The sequence below is a fragment of the Leptonychotes weddellii genome, chromosome 7 (assembly GCF_054177405.1).
Source record: "Leptonychotes weddellii isolate Sample4059 chromosome 7, ASM5417740v2, whole genome shotgun sequence".
Classification (NCBI taxonomy): domain Eukaryota; kingdom Metazoa; phylum Chordata; class Mammalia; order Carnivora; family Phocidae; genus Leptonychotes; species Leptonychotes weddellii.
The window spans coordinates 87,160,861-87,180,050 of NC_138375.1; the positions used below are offsets into that span (position 1 = coordinate 87,160,861).

The window sequence follows — 19,190 nt, forward strand, 5'->3', positions numbered from 1 at the left end:
CAGGGGGCCTGCTTCTCCCTCTCCCTTCTGCCGCTCTCACTGCTTGTGCTCTCCTGCTCGCTCTCTGTCAAATAAATAAAATCTTTTAAAAAAAAGAAAAGAAAAAGAAAAAAGAAATATTTCGTGCATACTGTGTCAGCCCAAAAAAGTGACTTTATTTTTTCAAAAATGCCTTAATAAAATAATGATACAATAAATTGTTAATTATCTCAAATGAAAACAAGGGGAAACAATCCAAAATTTATATAATGATTCAAATATTTTTCATCTCTGAAATATTTTTTCTTTTTTTTTTTTTTTAAAGATTTTATTTATTTATTTGTGTGAGAGAGAATGAGAGAGAGCACATGAGAGGGGGGAGGGTCAGAGGGAGAAGCAGGCTCCCTGCCGAGCAGGGAGCCCGATGTGGGACTCGATCCAGGGACTCCGGGATCATGACCTGAGCGGAAGGCAGTCACTTAACCAACTGAGCCACCCAGGCGCCCTCATCTCTGAAATATTTTTTAACTCTTGGTACAAAAGGCACAAACTGAATAATTGTGCCTAAACCATAAAGTCCTACTATATGCAATCTAGAACACCCTTTTAGGTTCATCCCTAACAGCAGCTTTAATCTTCATTCACTTTTAAAACTAGAGTTGAGACCCCTGAACAACATGAAGATTTGCTGCTTCTAATACTTAGGAAAACTATCAGCAAAAGACCAATGTAGATATTTGAGTACCCTTTCATGAAAAGCAATCTGTTCTGGCCCAATTTAATAATAAAACATAAAATGTTTAATAGCATTTAAAAAATAATGGCCTGGAGGAAACGAAAAATAGTATACATCTAATGGTTTCACTATTTTCACCAAGACATGGGCATCAATGGTATATTCCATGTTGCACTGGGCAGTATGAGTATGAATACTAAAACCATTGAAGAACAGGATGACCATGAAAAAAAGTGGTTAGGTTTTTCTTTTTTTAAGATTTTTTTTTTTTTAAAGATTTTATTTATTTATTTATTTGACAGAGAGAGACACAGTGTGAGAGGGAACACAAGCAGGGGGAGTGGGAGAGGGAGAAGCAGGCATCCCGTGGAGCAGGGAGCCCGATGTGGGGCTCGATCCCAGGACCCTGGGATCATGACCTGAGCCCAAGGCAGACGCTTAAAGACTGAGCCACCCAAGCACCCCCCTTTTTTTTTAAGATTTTATTTATGACAGAGAGAGAGAGCACGCACACGAGTGGGGGAGAATCCCATGCAGACTCCATACTGAGCTCAACGTGGTGCTCAATCCCATGACCACGAGATAACCAGCCAAAATCAAGAGCTGGATGCTCAACTGACTGAGCTATCCAGACACCCGAAACATGGTTAATTTTTAAAAGATCACTTTAGATATATTTTACATAAGTTTATCAGCAACCTCTTCAAGGATTTCTAAAACTATTCTTTTTTGGAGGGGTATTCATGAAGAGGTTTAAGAAAACTGGACCTCTGCTAAGGATCTCTCCTGTTTTATGTTCCAGTAGGATTAAAAAGGGAAGCTCCAAAAGGTAATGGTTTGAGTATAATATAATCAATTCTAACAAAATTCTACGGCCTTAAGATTTTTCTGTATTTCTCTGGGCACTGAAACTTTCTTAATAAAGCTATGAACCTTACAGTACAAAAAAAGTTTAAAGACAACAAGGAAATTCTAATGTCAACCTCCTTTCTAAGAGTGCACTACTGCCTACAGCCACCCTGTGATGCTGCGAGAGTACCTCGAACGTCTCCCTCCCCTCTCTCTCCCCCTCCTCTGTCTCTCCCTCCTCTCTCTCTACCTCGTCTCTTACCGGCAACTCCAAGGACAGGCTCCATCATGACTGTTACCATCTCACGGAAACAATGCAAAATTAACAAGAGCCTGCAGTGTCAGAAAAATGCCAGTCTTGTACAAAGATAAAAAACAAATCACACATCATCTTTTTAAATTTTATATATATTTTTGATGGTTTTTGTTACCTCTTCTTTCAGTGCATGTTTCCTCTGTTCCAAACAGATCTCTTTCGCTCTCATCATCTGCAGAGTCTCCTTAGAAACTGCATACTGGAGTTTTTCCATACGTTCTGCAGCTGCTGCCCACGATGCTTTACCAAATTTCTTCTGATCTGCTCTCATTCGATCATACACAGCTATTAATAGTAATTTTGTAGAGACATTAAGACACAAGACAACTTGATACTAAAGAATTTCAAAGTTTTAGATCTCGCTGACCACACACATAATGATAAACAAATAAATCCTACTCCCTTAAGTTATCTCTTAGCAGCTCGAAAATATAACTTAACATATCTTAGATTCTATTATCTTCAATAAGAATCCTAAATAATCATCAGAAATAACTTTGTGAAGATAAAAACTGAGTTGTCAGATTTTAAAACTTTTATTTTTTTAAAAAAGATTTTACTTATTTATTTGACAGACAGCACAAGCAGGGGGAGCGGCAGGCAGTGGGAGAGGGAGCAGATTCCCCGCTGAGCAAGGAGCCCAATGTGGGGCTCGATCCCAGGACCCTGAGATCATGATCTGAGCCGAAGGCAGACGCTTAACCAACTGAGCCACCCAGGCATCCCTCAAAGGTTTTATACATACTTTATAAAGGGTTACACTTTTTCTTGGGTACATTAATTGAAATGAGAGTCCTAACTATTCAAGATTCTTTGAAATTATTTATTTAAATCCATGTGTTAATCTTATCATTCTGAGTTCCTCCAAAAATACTATAATGATCTGATGAAGGGAAAAAAATCCTAGATGTTAGCATGGAGCTTATTCTGAGGTTAGAGTTGGAGCACTACAACCAAGTCCCAGGGAAAACACCCAACTCCCTCTCCCACATGCCCCAAAAAGGAAAAGAAAAAAGTAACTTTTTATTTGCCACAACAGAGCCCTATTTCAAGAGATACTTCTTGACAATCAAACAGCTAGTATCTTTTCCAGTTGAAGAAGCTTATCACTGAGATCCTGGGTCCTATACAATTAAACCAACCATCATTATGCCCAAGCACTTTAACAGGTCAGACACACACATCACAAAAAAGATAGCTATCTGTTTAGCACTGAACTAGTCCGGCTCTTTAAGTCACTACACGTTCACTAGTAGTATCTTGTATATGTAAATGGTAATTCTGTACTACTATTATGTCCTAACCATCTTTTGCAATGAAGTATATCTCAGTAAATCTTTGTCTCCGAGTTTTGTGAAATCTTAAATTTTTTTTTTACAATAATACATGGACATACTTAAAAATTAAATCTGTACAGGCAGGCTGCTAAAGAAAAAGAGCAGTTTCTTGGGCTCAGCTCTCCTCGACCCCTTAATCTCAATGCCCAGATGCGACCAACTTTTGTTTCTGGTGGTTACTTCCATATAAAAATAGTTTTTATAAAACAGTATTCTTTATAAAAATTGACTGTTTCTCAATTTATACAGACTTTAAAAACTATCTGTTGAGTTCCTATAATAACAGATGACGCACTGTGCTGACTTAGATTCTCCTCTCAATATAGTTAAATAGGTTCTTTGGGTTTCAGTTTTTCTGTGGCCTTCAAGTGCTAATATAAAAGGTAATTTTTCAATGCATAATCTTGCTCTGAATCTCGATTTTAGGCTTTTTAACAAAATCTACTCACTGGTTAAATATCAAATGACTTTGCCATTTTAAAGTTCTACCTATCTTTTAAACTGTATATCTAGTATTTCTGCAACCATAAGATCAATATAGTAATACAATGTAGGAAAACAAAAATCAGAGGATTTGGAGTGAAATAATAGAGTTAAATTCCCAATTCCACCTGTAACTGACATGTAACTTTTGGCAAGAAACGTCATTGTTCTGGGGCTCCATTCCCTTGCTTGTGAAAAAAGGACATAGAGTATCTAGTTCAAAAGCTTTTGTGGAAATTAAATGAGATAATGAGAGTTATTTCGTGTGTCTCTTCCACTTCCCATGGCATCAACTCTCTTGCTCTCCACCTTACTGTCAGAAGTAGCTTCCTGTCCTAATTCAGTCTCATGTTGTTACCTACCACAAGAGCTAATCCATACTTTGTCTTCTAATACCTTGGCTAGAACATATTCTTACATCTCACTGTTACTCTCTTCAAGTGGAATTATTTTCCCCAACAGCTCAGAAATACGACAGTGACACAGAAAATTGTTTGTGAATGTAAAATACTTGGAATACCCTTGGGATATCTCTAAAACAGATTCTTCTCTCCCTCTGCTGGCAAGAATAAAGATTCTTGCTAAGGGACCTTTCACATTTTCAGAGTAACAACTCTATAATAATAGTGTATGATGATCTGTATATGTAAAAAAAAATCTGAGTGCAATATAGTTCTGGTGTTCAAAAAATATCATGTTCAATCTATTTTTTAAAAAGTTTAATATGCTAACATATATACCTGTCAGAAATGAGCCTATTTAAGATGTTTTTAAAGTTAAGCACTAGGGGTGGCTGGGTGGTTCAGTCAGTTAAATGTCTGCCTTCGGCTCAGGGCATGGTCCCGGGGTCCTAGGGCTGAGCCTCACATTGGGCTCCCTGCTCAGCGGGGAGCCTGCTTCTCCCTTTCTCTCTGCCTACTGCTCCCCCTGTTTGTGCTCTCTCTCTGTGTCAAATAAATAAATAAAATCTGAAAAGGAAAAAAAAAAAAAAGGCTAAGCAGTAATAGGGGCGCCTGGGTGGCATGGTCAGTTAAGCGTCTGACTCCTGGTTTCAGCCCAGGTAGTGAACTCAGGGTCATGAGATCCAGCCCCACATCCAGCTCTGTGCTCAGCACAGAGTCTGCTTGAGATTCTCTCTCCTTCTCCTCTGCCCTTCCTGCTCATGAGCTCACTCCGTTCCTCCCTCCCTATCCCTCTCTAAAATAAATAATCAAATATTTAAAATAAAAGCTAAGCAGTAATATATCAAAATTGTTACATCTGGCTCAGTAAATGAAAAAAAAAATAAAATAAAAGGGCGTCTTTTACTCTTCCTCTAAAAAAAGAAATCAGAAAGTTACCTTCTGGCTGGAAACATAAAGGAGAGCTATTACTATCAGCAGCATAAAGCCACAGAGAGTTCATTCTGTTTCCCTGACATGGGAGGAAGGAAACATACTCAGAAAAGGAAAATAAAGGAAAACTGAACGGCCAAGCAAATCTCTCTCTGTTTGGGTTCAAAAGCTTCCTACTAGGATAAAGTCACCAGAAGTGAGATATAAAGAAGTCTACAGTGACTCTAATGAAGAATTTGGAACCCTATAATGATGCCTGTCATATACAAAAATATTTTGCTTAAAATTGGAGAAATATAAAATAAGAGCAATCATCAAAATTGTATAGAGCCAGAATTATGAACCATATATAAAAATATATACAAAATCACAGCAATTCTGTAATAAGCCATAAATAGAAAAAAAAATTGATAGGAACACAAAGTGGTTGCATAGGCAGTAGGATTACAGATGTATGTAGGGTTTCCCCCCTCTAATATTCTAAATTTTCTATAATGGTTATATATTTCTAAATTTATTTATTTGAGAAAGAGAGAACAAGGGGAGGGGCAGAAAGAGAGGGAGAGAATCTTAAACAGACTCCCACTGAACAAAGAGCCCAACATGGGGCTCGATCCCAGGAACCTGAGATCATGACCTGGGCCCAAATGAAGAGTCAGATGCTTAACTGACTGAACCACCCAGGCACCCCATAATGGTTATGTATTTTTAATCATAATGCAAACTTTTTTTAAAACATTAAAGAATGCACCTAGAAAGCACAGAAAGACTCTAAACCAAATAATTTACAGAAAACTATTTCATAAAAATAGTTTACAGTACGAAAAGACTTTTTTTTTTAAAGATTTTATTTATTTATTTGAGAGAGAGAGAATGAGAGAGAGAAAGCACATGGGGGGGAGGGTCAGAGGGAGAAGCAGACTCCCTGCCGAGCAGGGAGCCCAATGACGGCCTCGATCCAGGGACTCCAGGATCATGACCTGAGCAGAAGGCAGTCGCTTAACCAACTGAGCCACCCAGGCGCCCAGGAAAAGACATCTTTAAATGTTAAAAGGAACTATTACTAACATTTTAACGTACTGTTTTTTAATTTATTTTTTAAAATTGTCATAATGCTCTAAGGCAAATATGTTCAAGTAGGACTGCTAGGTCAGACGGTAAGCACATCTTTAACTTACATAAGAAATTGCATTCAGGGGCGGCTGGGTGGCTCAGTTAGTTGTGTCTACCTTTGGCTCAGGTCATCATCCCAGAGTCCTGGGATCAAGCCCCATGTCGAGCTCCCTGCTCAGCTCAGAAATTCGGCTTCTCTCTCTCTCTCCCTCTGCCCTCTGCATGTGCTCTCTCTCTTGCTCTATCTCCCTCAAATAAAATCTTAAAAAAAAAAATTGCATTCATTTTCACGAGATTGTACAATTTTGCATTACCACCAGCAATACAGGGAAGGTTCTAGTTACTCTACATCCTTGTCTGCCCTTAATATTGTATTTTTCTCTTTCAGCCATTCTAATAGGGGTATGTTGCTAACTCACTGTGGTTTTAATGTGCATACTAATGACCAATGGTCTTGAACATCTTTTCCAGTGCTAATTTGCAGAGTAAATGGCCATGTATTGTGAATTTATTTCTTATTCTCTATTCTATCCCATTGGTTCACATGTCTATCCCTTCCATAATACCATGCCACAGTGGCTCTATAATTTGTAAAGTCCCGTAAACGTGATTCTGCTTTTCTTTTTTTCTAAACTGTTTTTTTAGGTATCTTAGTTCCTTTGTCCTTCCATGTAAAATTAGAATCAGCCTGCTTACATTTATAGGAAAAAGTCCTGCTTTTTGGTAGGCAGTGTGTTAAATCTACAGATCACTTTGGAGAGAACAGACATCATTACTATGTTGGACGTTCCAATACATGAACACAACATGTCTATCCATTTACTTAGGTTTGTGGTTTCTTCATCTTGTTAATCTAATCGTAAGCATTACAAATCCTGTACGTGTTTTGTCAGACTTATTATAAATGGAATTTTTAAAAAATTTTCTATTTCCAACTATTCATTGCTTATATAAAGAGGATTCATTTTTGGGTTGCTGACCATATTTCCTGTTATCCTGAGAAAGTCACTTGGTAGTTGGAAGCTTTTAAAAATAGATTCCATACAATTTTCAACCTAAACATTATCTAAAATGGGAATCAATTTATTTTTTCCTTTCCAACTATAAGCTTTTTCTTTCTTTTTCTTGCCTTATTACAACTAAGATTTATTTTATTATGTTGAATAAGAGGGGTTAAGAGTAAACATCCTAGACTTTTTACCCATTCTAGGGGGGGAAGCATTCAGTCTTCCACCATTAAATGTGATATTGGCTATAGAGTTCTTGCAGATGTCCTTTACCAAATTTAAAGAAGTTCTTTTCTATTCCTAGTTTCCCGAGTGTTTTCATCACACACAGCACGCTGTATTTCGTCAAATGCTTTTTCAGCATCTACTGATATGATTGACCATGCATTTTTTTTTTTTTTAAGAAGACTAAAGCTTCTCAAACTCAGCACTTTAGACATTCTCAGCCAGAAAATTCTTCATCATAGGGTGGCTTGTCCTATGTAACATAGGATGTTTAACATAATCCATGGCCTCTACTGATACTAGTAACCCTCTCAGTAGTAGTTGGGACAACCAAAATGTCTCCAGAGACTGTTAAATGTCCTTTCGTGTGGCACAATCACCTTTAGTTAAAAATCACTGTTGTGGGGCACCTGGGTGGCTCAGTCCTTAAGCGTCTGCCTTCAGCTCAGGTCATGATCCCAGGGTCCTGCGACTGAGCCCCGCATTGGGCTCCCTGCTCGGTAGGAAGCCTGCTTCTCCCTCTCCCACTCCCCCTGCTTGTGTTCCCTCTCTCGCTGTCTCTCTCTAATAAATAAAATCTTTTTTTTTTAAGATTTTATTTATTTATTTGAGAGAGAGAATGAGATAGAGAGAGAGAGAGAGCATGAGAGGGGGGAGGGTCAGATGGAGAGGGAGAAGCAGACTCCCTGCTGAGCAGGGAGCCCGATGTGGGACTCGATCCTGGGACTCCAGGATCACGACCTAAGCCGAAGGCAGTCGCTTAACCAACTGAGCCACCAGGCGCCCCTAAATAAATCAAATCTTAAAAAAAAAAAGAAAAAAGAACTACATTAGTTTGAGAAGAAGTAATTTTTAAAAAAGGATTATAGTACTATCTTCTAGAAGAATAACTGACTAAATACCCAAAAAATTATTGAATAATAATGAGGGGTTAATTGATAAGCTAGGTAATAAATTTCATTATGAAGCTATTATCATTAATCAAAGCATAAGAAAAGACTTATCATTGGAAAAGAGTCCAGAAAGAAACCCAAGTATATAAAAGAATTTTACTAGGTTTTAACTATTCTGAGGAATACAGAAACTAACTTTAGAAAATATAAGTAACAATTCAAAGATTTTTTAAAAATCATTCTTAAAAGCTCATAGTTTTTACAAGTAAAATTTGTATACAATAAAAGTTAAAATTTAGGAATAGATATTTGCAACAGATGTCCAAGTGTTAATATAACTATAATATAAATATAATAAAAATATCAACAAATATAAGGAGCTTTTATTCATCAACAGAAAAAAATCCACCATACCAAAATAGGCAAAAGGTATTATAACTGGAAAGGAAGGATATGCAAATACCAATTATTACATAAAAAACAAAAAGTACTCCGTAATAACCAAGGAAATGCAAAATTTAAAAACACAGTACTAGTTTTCACCTATCAAACTCCTATTTTTATTTTTTTAATGACGATGTCAAATGATGCTAAAGAATCAAAGGGAGCATTCTCCTTTAGCACACTGGCATTCTGAAGGAATAAACTGCTTCAGTACAACTTTTAAGGAAATGTGGATTTCCTGAAGGAATAACCTGAATGCTAAACTGTGTTAATGCCAGGTAGATAACGAAAATAATGAATAGCAGTGATTTTAAACTGCGACTGAAGGATTTCCATGGCCATCTATGGAAGGAAGTTGGAAGGAACGGACCTTCAGAGACCTTGCCCTATGAATCTCTTCATTTGGCTTGTCTTGATTTTTATCATTTATAAATTGTAATCCCAAGTATGTACTTTCCTGAGTTCTGTGAGTCACTGTAGCAAATGATCAAACCTAAAAAGGCTGTGTGAACCCCCAAATTTATCATCAGTTGGTGAGAAGTGCAGAAGGCCTGGGGACCCTCTAAATTTCCAAGTAGTGTCTTCAATGTGGGCAGTCTCAATGCGAACTGTGCCTTTAAGCTGTGGGGTCTGTAACGGGTTAGTGTCAGAACTGAATTACGTTACACTAACACCCAATTACTATTTTTTAAAGGTGGAGTATGTGTAAACACATGCCCAGAAAAGACTGAAAGGATCTACTATAATTTGCTAATAGTGATCTTTTTTAACTACTAGGACTATGAGTAGTCTTTGTACATTCTTCCACAGAACTCCTGCAAACATGAAATATTTAAACCACTCATTTTCAAAAACATCTAACAAGGATAACTTTACTAGGAAACTTACCTTTTTGTGCTTTCGCTGTTATTTCAAAGTATTTGACAGTAAGATCCTGAATCGACAGCACAGCCATGTGAGCTTTTCGCTGCCAATCAGCATCTTCTTTTTGTAGACTTTCAATTCTTCGGGGACCCAGATAATCATTCTCCATGGAAATCTTCAGAAAAAAAGAAAAATTAAAAAGCCCATTTCTTTCTTTCTTCATTCATTCCTTAAACATTTACTGAATGTTTAGTTATCAGGCAGGCATTGTGCCTTGTGCTAAAACAAAGAATACTTATTTTCTCTTGCTCTAGAGTACAAGCTATTAATTTACAAAACAAACAAATTAACAGTAACATTAAAGACATCTGACACAGAAATCTGTTCCCCATTCCTCTCTACTTTTTCACCCTTCCCCTCCTTCACATATAAAAAAGGACATACAGCAAAATGTTAAGATGTTATTTTTGGGTGCTGAGATAACAAGAAATATATTTCCTCCTTTATGATAATTATATTTTCAGGTTAAGAATTATTTGTGCCACTAAATACTTATTTATAACTGGACATAAATAATTGAAAACTCAGATTTTTAAGACTGGTAATTTATAAAAACCAGCACGTCTATCTACTAAAGATCTCTGGACAAAAGTAAAAGACAAAAATTAAATATTATTTGCAAGAGTTACAAATAGAACAAAAGAGAGTTGAAAATCTAATGATGGACAGGGATGTACCAGCTGAATGCTAAAGTAAAATTCACAGAAGTGACAGTATTAATATAAAAGTATATAAAAACACTACACAGGTATGTTTAACATGGAAGAAAGGTGAAATCCAGCAAGACTAGCAATGGACCCTTTGTGCACTCTATCCTGCTTTATCATATAGTGAGAAAAGACTGCCTAAAAATTAAATGAGAAGTTAACATCTTATTAGGATGATGAAAAAAAAAAAAACACAGAGAAAGGTATTAACCCATCCCTGGCATATTTCTGAAAAACTAATCAACTATCATGAGCCGCCAAAAAAGCTGTAAAACAATTTCAGAACTAGAAATACAGGCTCTATTCGCTAAATGGTGCAATAAACAAATTAAAAGAACAGCCTGAACCCAAAATAAAATTTTAAAATTTTTTTTTTTTTTTTTGGACAGAGAGAGAGACATAGCGAGAGCAGGAACACAAGCAGGGGGAGTGGGAGAGGGAGAAGCAGGCTTCCCGCGGAGCAGGGAGCCCGATGCGGGGCTCGATCCCAGGACCCCGGAATCATGACCCGAGCCGAAGGCAGACGCTTAACGACTGAGCCACCCAAGCGCCCCCCAAAATAAAATTTTAATCACCAGGAGCCCTTTCTCACCCCTGCGGAGGCTTTCCAGAAGGGGCTTGCGTGGGGGACTTGGCACTGAAGTGGCCGAGCTGTCGGGAGGGGCCTGAGTGGGCACTTCGAGGACCCAAGATTGTCTAAAGCCACAGGGAAAATGGTGGAAAACTCACCGTCGCCATTGCCAGAAAGAACGATTTATGGCTTTGTTCTTTTCTCAAGCTCTCAATTTGGCTTCATCCTGTATCTTGTGTGGGCATTTATTCCTGAATCTTGGCTAAATTCCTTAGGATTAACCTATTGGCCTCAAAAATACTGGTCAGTTGCATTGCCCGTCTACTTCTTCATCACTATAGTAATTGGTTACGTACTCTTACTCCATTCATACAATCACAGATAACTATGCTAAAAATCAACAGCAGAAGAAATACCAAGAAGAGGCCATCCCAGCATTAAGAGATATTCCTATTAGTGAAGTAAACCAAACGTTCTTCCTGGCAACTAAATAACTTTATGCCAAAAACTAAATTGTATGTAGACTAACACTGAGCATTTCCTATAATTTTTTATATAATAATTTTGACTATAATTATTTTGACTCTCTCTCATACCCAATATTGAAATGTAAACAATTAAGTTGATTCTTTTAGATTAAGTTATATTAGTATTATAAAAGTTCCTGAGTATTAGTTATTAAGAGAATAAATAAAATACTGCATTACCGTATTTAAAAAAATTTAATCACCAGGAAATGTAACCTAAAGGAAGATAATATTTGGTTTTAATCTTGAAAAAACAATATATTGCTTCTTAAGCAAATGAAGAGGCTTCCAGATAGAGGGGTAAATATATGCAAGAGCATTTAGTACAGAACCGAGCACACAATGAGCAATTTATAATAAGCAGTGTTATGAATGGACCATAGCAAGGCATAAGGAGGGATCAAGAATGACTAGAGGGGAACCTGGGTGGCTCAGCAGGTTAAGCATCTGACTTCAGCTCAGGTCATGATCTGAGGGTCCTGGGATAGAGTCTCACATGGGGCTCCGTGCTTAGCAGGGAATCTGCTTCTCCCTCTCCCCCTCCCCCTGCTTGTGTGTGTGTGCACTCCCTAATAAAAAAGAATGACTAGAAAAAATCTGGGGGTGCCTGGCTGGCTCAGTTGATGGAGCATGAGACTCTTCATCTCCGGGTTGGAAGTTCAAGCCCCGCATCGGGTGTAGAGATTACTTAAAAAAAATATTCAAAATCTTAAAAAAAAAAAAAAAAAATCTGTATATAGAACTGCCATCTCCTCAAAAAGTAAACAATGAAGGAATTGCTGGTTTCAAAGGGGCGAGGATCAAGGATTTCATTTTATATACGTTAAGCTTGATTTTGCAAAGTTCATGGCTAGAGATATAAATTTAGGTAGCCTTGACATACAGATGACATTTACAGTCATCAGAGTGAAAGAGGTTATCTAAGGAAGTCATGAGAAAAAGGCTCATGATTGAGCCCTAAGGAATTCTGACTGTGAAGCTGGGTCAACAGCCTACAGAAACAAAGCTAGAGGAAGTGGGGACACCAGGCAAGTGTGGAATCACATAAGGAGCAAGATTCAAAGGAAATAAAATCTGTCCAACACTGCTTGTTGGATGTAGGATGACACCTAGTACCCAAAGATCTAACAGTATTAAGATCACTGAACTTAGCAACAACTTAATTCTAGAGTATAAGCAAATTTCCTTTGCCTATTAACTCCCATGACATCTTCAGATCTCAGTTCAATTACTAGATCATTGAAGTCTTCCCAACTTCCCATTATAACCTCTTCAGTGCAACACATATAACTTTCCTTCAAAGCACTTACCAAATCATACTTTATAAGATTTCGTGACCTTTAACTATTAACTGCTTCCCCCTCTGAAAGTTCTATGAGGGCAGAGAATGCACAGGCTTTTTTTGAGTGTGTGGTTTGTTGTTTTCTTTTGGTTTTTATTTTTCTGCTTCTCACTAGCATACTGCCTGGCATGAAATAGGCAATCTAAAATATTTCCTAAAAGAGTAAGTAAATTAAAAATTCACTCTGCACCTGTTTTTAATGAGGAGAGAGATGTAGACATATGTATAAATAAATACTCTTTTGAGAGATCTGAGTGAATAGAGGAAAAAAGGGTGGTGCTAGGAGAGGACAAGCTTAAGGGTAAGCCTTTTGCTTTTTGTTTTATTTTAATGGGAGATCATGGAACAGGCTGAGAAGTGATAAGCTGTATCTAGCAAAGGGAAAACATAAAGATGCCAGGGGAAAATGGGACTAATTATAGTAGAAAGGTCCTTAAGAACAACATGGGAAGGAACAGGATTCAGAGTACTGGTGTAGGGAATTTGCTCTTGGCAAATGTAGGGAAAGTTCTTCCATGGGCATAAAGAAAGTCAAGTTTTGGATTTGTAGAAGCATGAGGGGAATTTCTCTTTGATGATCTCCATTTTCCCCTGTGAAAAAAGAGTCCAGATAAGAAAAGGTTGGTACGGGAGAATGGAGAAGACACAAAATACCTGTTTTTAGATAGTAGGATGACAAACCTATTTAGAAAAACTCATGAAGCAAAATTTTTTTTTTTTTTAAGATTTTATTTATTTGACAGAGAGAGACACAGCCAGAGAGGGAACACAAGCAGGGGGAGCGGGAGAGGAAGAAGCAGACTTCCCGCAGAGCAGGGAGCCCGATGCAGGGCTCGATCCCAGGACCCTGGGATCATGACCTGAGCCGAAGGCAGACGCTTAACGACTGAGCCACCCAGGCGCCCCGAAGCAAATATTTTTTAAAAAAGTAACCAGGGTTATTGTGGTCATGGTAAACAGGCACAAACTCATATACTGCTGTTAGAACCATAAATTGATGAAAACCTTTTCTGGCAATTATTTTATGATACCATATTCTTTTCTTAAATACCTATTTTCTCACCTATTTAAGAAAATACCTTCAAAGAAAAATAACCAAAGATGTTCACTATAATGTTTTTCGAAATAAAAGAAAAACTGTCTCACAAATATCTAACAATGGAGAATATTACAGATGATACACCTATAAAATACTATTCTATGCAAAAATGTTTATGAGGTTTCCAGTAAGAAAGGAAAATGATTATGTTGTAATATTAAGACAGATCAAATCATAGACATAATTTCAACTACATAATGTCCAGAAAAAAGGAGAAAATATGTAGAATGTATTACTGAGGTCATCTTTTGTTAGATTATGGGTGATTATTTTTCTTTTCTGTTTAAAATCTGTACTTTCCAAATCTTCTTTATTGTGTATGTATTGTTTTTATAATCATGAACCAAAAAAATGCTTTATCTCTTCTTTAGTTCACAAACCGTACCAACCAGACAAGATGAAGACACATTATCCCAGAGGTTTCCTGTTTCTAGTCAAGCAAACAATGAGCTCCTGTTTCCATATAGGAGGACCAGCAAGAGGCAAAATTATGAGACTTACTTTTTTTTCCAGTGTGTGTGGGAGGGAGGGGAAGTGGAGATATGATCAGAACCTAAATGTCTTCCTTAATAGTTGGAAAACAGAATTACGTGAGCTCCATTTCTGGGACTACAAAAATAGTGCCAAGTAAGGACAATTAAGTCAGTAGGAGCAGCTTAGATTCTTGGTATCAGATTCCCTACTTACCAAGACTGGAATTAATTCTCAGAAGACAATTACTGTATCTCCAGTCACATACTGCAGGAGTCAAACTTACATGATGCTACTGGATATGGTTGTTTTTTTTCTCCCTTTTAGACTTTACCATGGCTAATATTTGGAATCATTCAATTATATAATTTGAATAAAGAGCCCATTGTACCGGGTGCTTCAGGGGATGTAACATAAGATACACATTCTCCTCCTAAGAAACTTACAATCTAATTGGAGGGTGGGGTAAGCAAAGATATCTGTGCTGCAGAAATCTGTCTTCAAATTAGGAGACCTGGCTGTGCTACGTAGTAACTATGAGAGCTCTGTTTGACACAATCACTTAACATTCGATTATTCACTCAAAATGATGATGTATTATAGCATTTTCTCAGCATCAGTACAATACTAGGCAGTAGGCATACAAAGATACTCAGCCTAGTGGAAGACACAGACAACAAAATAATTAAAATAGAGTATGAAAATATATCAAAGATAGAGTATTCCTAAAATACTATGGGAAATACCAGCTATGGAGGTCGCAATACCAAGTCTGGGAAGAAAATTTCTAATAGGAATGATGAGTAAGTAAATTCTGAAAGAACAAGTAGAATTTTGGGGCGCCTGGGTGGCTCAATCGGTTTAGTGTCTGCCTTTGGCTCAGGCCATGATCTCAGGCCTTGGGCTCCTTGCTCAGTGGGGAGTCTGCTTCTCCCTCTGCCACTTCCTCCCCCCCCCACTCCGCCCATGCTCTAATAAATAAAACCTTTAGGGAAAAAAAAGCAAAAAAAAAAAAACAAGTAGAACTTTATCCAGGTATTAAAAATGGTGAAGGGTGTCTCTGTGTAAAAAGAATAAATGTAAATGTAAGGCGCCTGGGTGGCTCAGTTGGTTAAGCAACTGCCTTCGGCTCAGGTCATGATCCTGGAGTCCCGGGATCGAGTCCCGCATCGGGCTCCCTGCTCAGCGAGGAGCCTGCTTCTCCCTCTGACCCTCCCCCCTCTCATGTACTCTCTCTCATTCTCACGCTCTCAAATAAATAAATAAATCTTTAAAAAAAAAAAAGAATAAATGTATTCTAAGGGGCGCCTGGGTGGCTCAGATCATTAAGCGTCTGCCTTCGGCTCAGGTCATGATCCCAGGGTCCTGGGATCGGGCCCCACGTCGGGCTCCTGGCTCAGCGGGGAAGCTGCTTCTCCCTCTCCCTCTGCTTCTCTCCCTGCTCATGCTCTCTTTCTCTCTATCCCAAATGAATAAATAAAATCTTTAAAAAAAAAAAAAAGAATAAAGGTATTTTAAGACCCTTAAAGTAAATGAAATGTTTGGCAGGAAGAGAATTCATTTAGCTGTTTAGATCAGGATATACTTTATTGAGGTTCAAAACTGCAGAGGGCTCTAAAGGAAGGGTATGATTTTGACAGATACATATAGTATATGGGGAAAGAGAACCACCCAAAAGGCGGGCTGGAGGCAAGAAATGACCTGAGCAAAAGGCTAGCCTAGAGGCAGTTAGATTCAGTGTGTTAAGAGAACAGTTCAGCATGGCAGAGTTTAGGTAAAACAGATAAAGGCAATGGGAGATAAGACTAGAAAAAGAGGTTGTGGTCACTATTAGGAGACCTTAAAATGTCAGACTGAAATCATACTTAGCTTGAGAGGCACCAGGAAACCACTGTGGGATTCTTAGCAATAAGTGGCATACTTAGACTTCAGCTCAGATAGGACGACTCAGAAGATGTGTTTGCTATCTAACAAAATCAAGGTTTGAGCTTTGTTGTGATTACCGCCGATTTTTAAACACTCAAGTTAAAAGGTATAAAATTAATATTCATAAGTGTGGACCAGAGATTTAGTAAATTTAACACTGCAGCCAAATTTTAAACTCTTACTCAGCACGTTATGATAGAACTTCTTTTTGATGACACGATTAAACTTTATACCCTTTCAAGGACTTGGTATACTGTACCTAAAACCATAAGCTAGATAACTAGGTTTTTTTTCTAACTTTGAAAAAGTCTAAAGATATGTAAATTCTTGTCCATCAGTTCCCAGGTTCATCCTTATGCTTTGTGATGCTAGAGTTGGGGCTCTGTGAACCACGTTTAGGCTTTGCCAATAGAAAGGGCTGGAGGAGGGAGAAGAGATTTGCTTCTTCCTATGTATATCACTTGACTTTCCTGTTTGCTGTTCCTATGAGCATCATCACAGATTCACCTCTTCCCCCCAGCATCCGCAGTTCCTTCCTGAAGCAGTTCACAGAATCCAGTTTTCAATTTGTCAGCCTTAGCAGAACTAGCCTCACTTTCTGCCCACCCTCCCCCCATGGGGAACAAACACCAGCCTGCTCTATTCCCAGACATCTAGGTCTCTCCTTTGACTTGAGACATACCAGCCCTTGACGAGCTATGTTGCCTTCCCCAGACTTCAGCTCCACACACAGTCCATTCTCCATGTTAAAGCATTAACAATTACCATCTCTTTCCTGTGTGCCACCAATCCAGGAGTGGTGGCTGTTTTTACAATTGTTAGCTCTGATATCTTAGTTGCCGTCTTAACTATCTGGTTAACAACTTTAAGCCAAGTTAACAATTCTTTGTATTAAAATCTCCCCTACTGAAATAACCAGTTTACTTTTCCAATCAAACCCCTACAGACAACTACGGGACAGAAATTTAATAAACAGAACAAGCAGTGTTCAAAATTCAAAAATCTTAACTCTGATCATTAAATAGAAATCTTTTTCACTTGGATGGCTAACCACTGTACAGAAGTGAGGAAACTTACATTCTGGCTTTTTAAAGAGAAAAAAACTTTTTTAAATTTGCTGGTATTTGAAGATAATTTGTACTTTGTTGTTGGATTATCTTTACTTCACAGGTCCCCGGTAGCTCGCCGTGATCATATAGTGGTTAGTACTCTGCATTGTGGATTATCTTTACTTCACTGTACAGGTATATTCAAATATACGCAACATAAACACCTCTCTATGCTTTTTAAATGCCGTTTAAATGACTTCTAAAACAAAGTAGTTAATACTGCAGCCAACTTTTTAAAAAAATGTTAATATAGTTTACTGTACCCTAAGACATTAAGCCAGGATACTAAGTTCTTTTCCTAACTTGGCAAGTCAGAAAATGTACAGCATTGGTCAGCTGGATCATGTGCTTAAAAACAATGACACCTCTGTTTTCAATTTCAGGGCTAGAAAGAAAACAGTGCCTGTTTTTAAAATGGAAAAAAGTACGTGTCAGTTTAGGTAGCTATAGTGAGACCAATGTATAAATACAAATTTCTTGGCATCAATTACTTATTATGAAGTACATCACTTCCCTGGATACTGGTTTTATATGAGAAACTTAAGTGTTATTCCTGTCTATTGTTGGGTTAGTGGGTGAAGAAGAGAAAAATACAGCAAAACAAAACCTCCAATTCTCATGTGAAAGAGATGCTAAGATAAATTTGTATATATACTGATGTAGTAGTGCCGCAAATTTTCCACGCCCAGGAATCACCTGAAGGTGACCAAGATTAACAAAATGACATGATCAGATTTGGAAATATCCACTCATGCATTTTTTGTATTCAAAGTAAATCAGTATTCTTGAGAAAAAGTGTGAAATAAATTTTTTTTAAAGATGAGAGAAATCTGGGGTGCCTGGGTGGCTCAGTGGGTTGGGGGTCTGACTCTTGATTTCAGCTCCGGTCATGATTTCAGGGTCATGAAATCAAGCCCCGCGTCAGGCTCCACTAGGGAGTCCACTTGAGATTCTCTCCTTCTGCCCCTCCCCACTGCTCTTGTGCATGCTCTCTAAAAATAAATCAATCTTAAAAAAAAAAAAAAATGGTGAGAGAAATCTAAAGGCAAGGAAACCAAAGAAAAAATAGCTCAGGTAAGAGATAAGTACCTTTTTTTTTTTTTTTTTAAGATTTCATTTATTTATTTGACAGAGAGAGAGACAGCGAGAGGGAACACAAGCAGGGGGAGTGGGAGAGGGAGAAGCAGGCTTCCTGCTGAGCAGGGAGCCCGATGCGGGGCTCGATCCCAGGACCCGAGCCGAAGGCAGACGCTTAACGACTGAGCCACCCAGGCGCCCCAAGAGGTAGGTACCTTAATGTATACTGATGGCACTACATAGTTCACAGCTGGCATGCCATAGTATACAGTGATCCAACAGTGTAAAAACCACCCTGCACAAAAGTGCCCCATCAAGGGGGCAGAGCGTGGAGACTGAAAAGCAGCCCATCTTTTGCCAAGCCATGTATACAGCTGCACCTGCCCAGAAGAAGGCCCTTTTCTAATTTGTCCACTGGCATAGGGGCTGGGTAGTGTATATCTTTCTATCTCACACAAGGATACCTACAGATTTGCTTGGGGAGAGGAAGGGTGGAAGAGCACATTTAAGATACAATGAGATAGGGGCGCCTGGGTGGCTCAGTTGGTTAAGCGACTGCCTTCGGCTCAGGTCATGATCCTGGAGTCCCGGGATCGAGTCCCGCATCGGGCTCCCTGCTCGGCGGGGAGTCTGCTTCTCCCTCTGACCCTCCCCCCTCTCATGTGCTCTCTCTCATTCTCTCTCTCTCAAATAAATAAATAAAATCTTTAAAAAAAAAAAA

At 38.3% G+C, this 19,190-nt stretch overlaps 1 protein-coding gene and 1 pseudogene across 1 annotated transcript in view; one reads left to right on the top strand and one right to left on the bottom strand.

Moving 5' to 3' along the window:
* JMY (junction mediating and regulatory protein, p53 cofactor) overlaps positions 1-19,190 on the bottom strand; it is a 98,459-nt gene that overhangs the window by 37,722 nt on the left and 41,547 nt on the right. The window contains exons 3-4 of the mRNA XM_081825589.1: positions 9,605-9,755; positions 1,996-2,165 (exon numbers count right to left, since the gene is read on the bottom strand). Coding sequence (XP_081681715.1) covers positions 1,996-2,165; positions 9,605-9,755 — 321 coding nt within the window. The remainder of the gene's footprint in view (positions 1-1,995; positions 2,166-9,604; positions 9,756-19,190) is intronic.
* LOC102729723 (phosphatidylinositol N-acetylglucosaminyltransferase subunit P pseudogene) lies at positions 10,951-11,624 on the top strand (annotated as a pseudogene).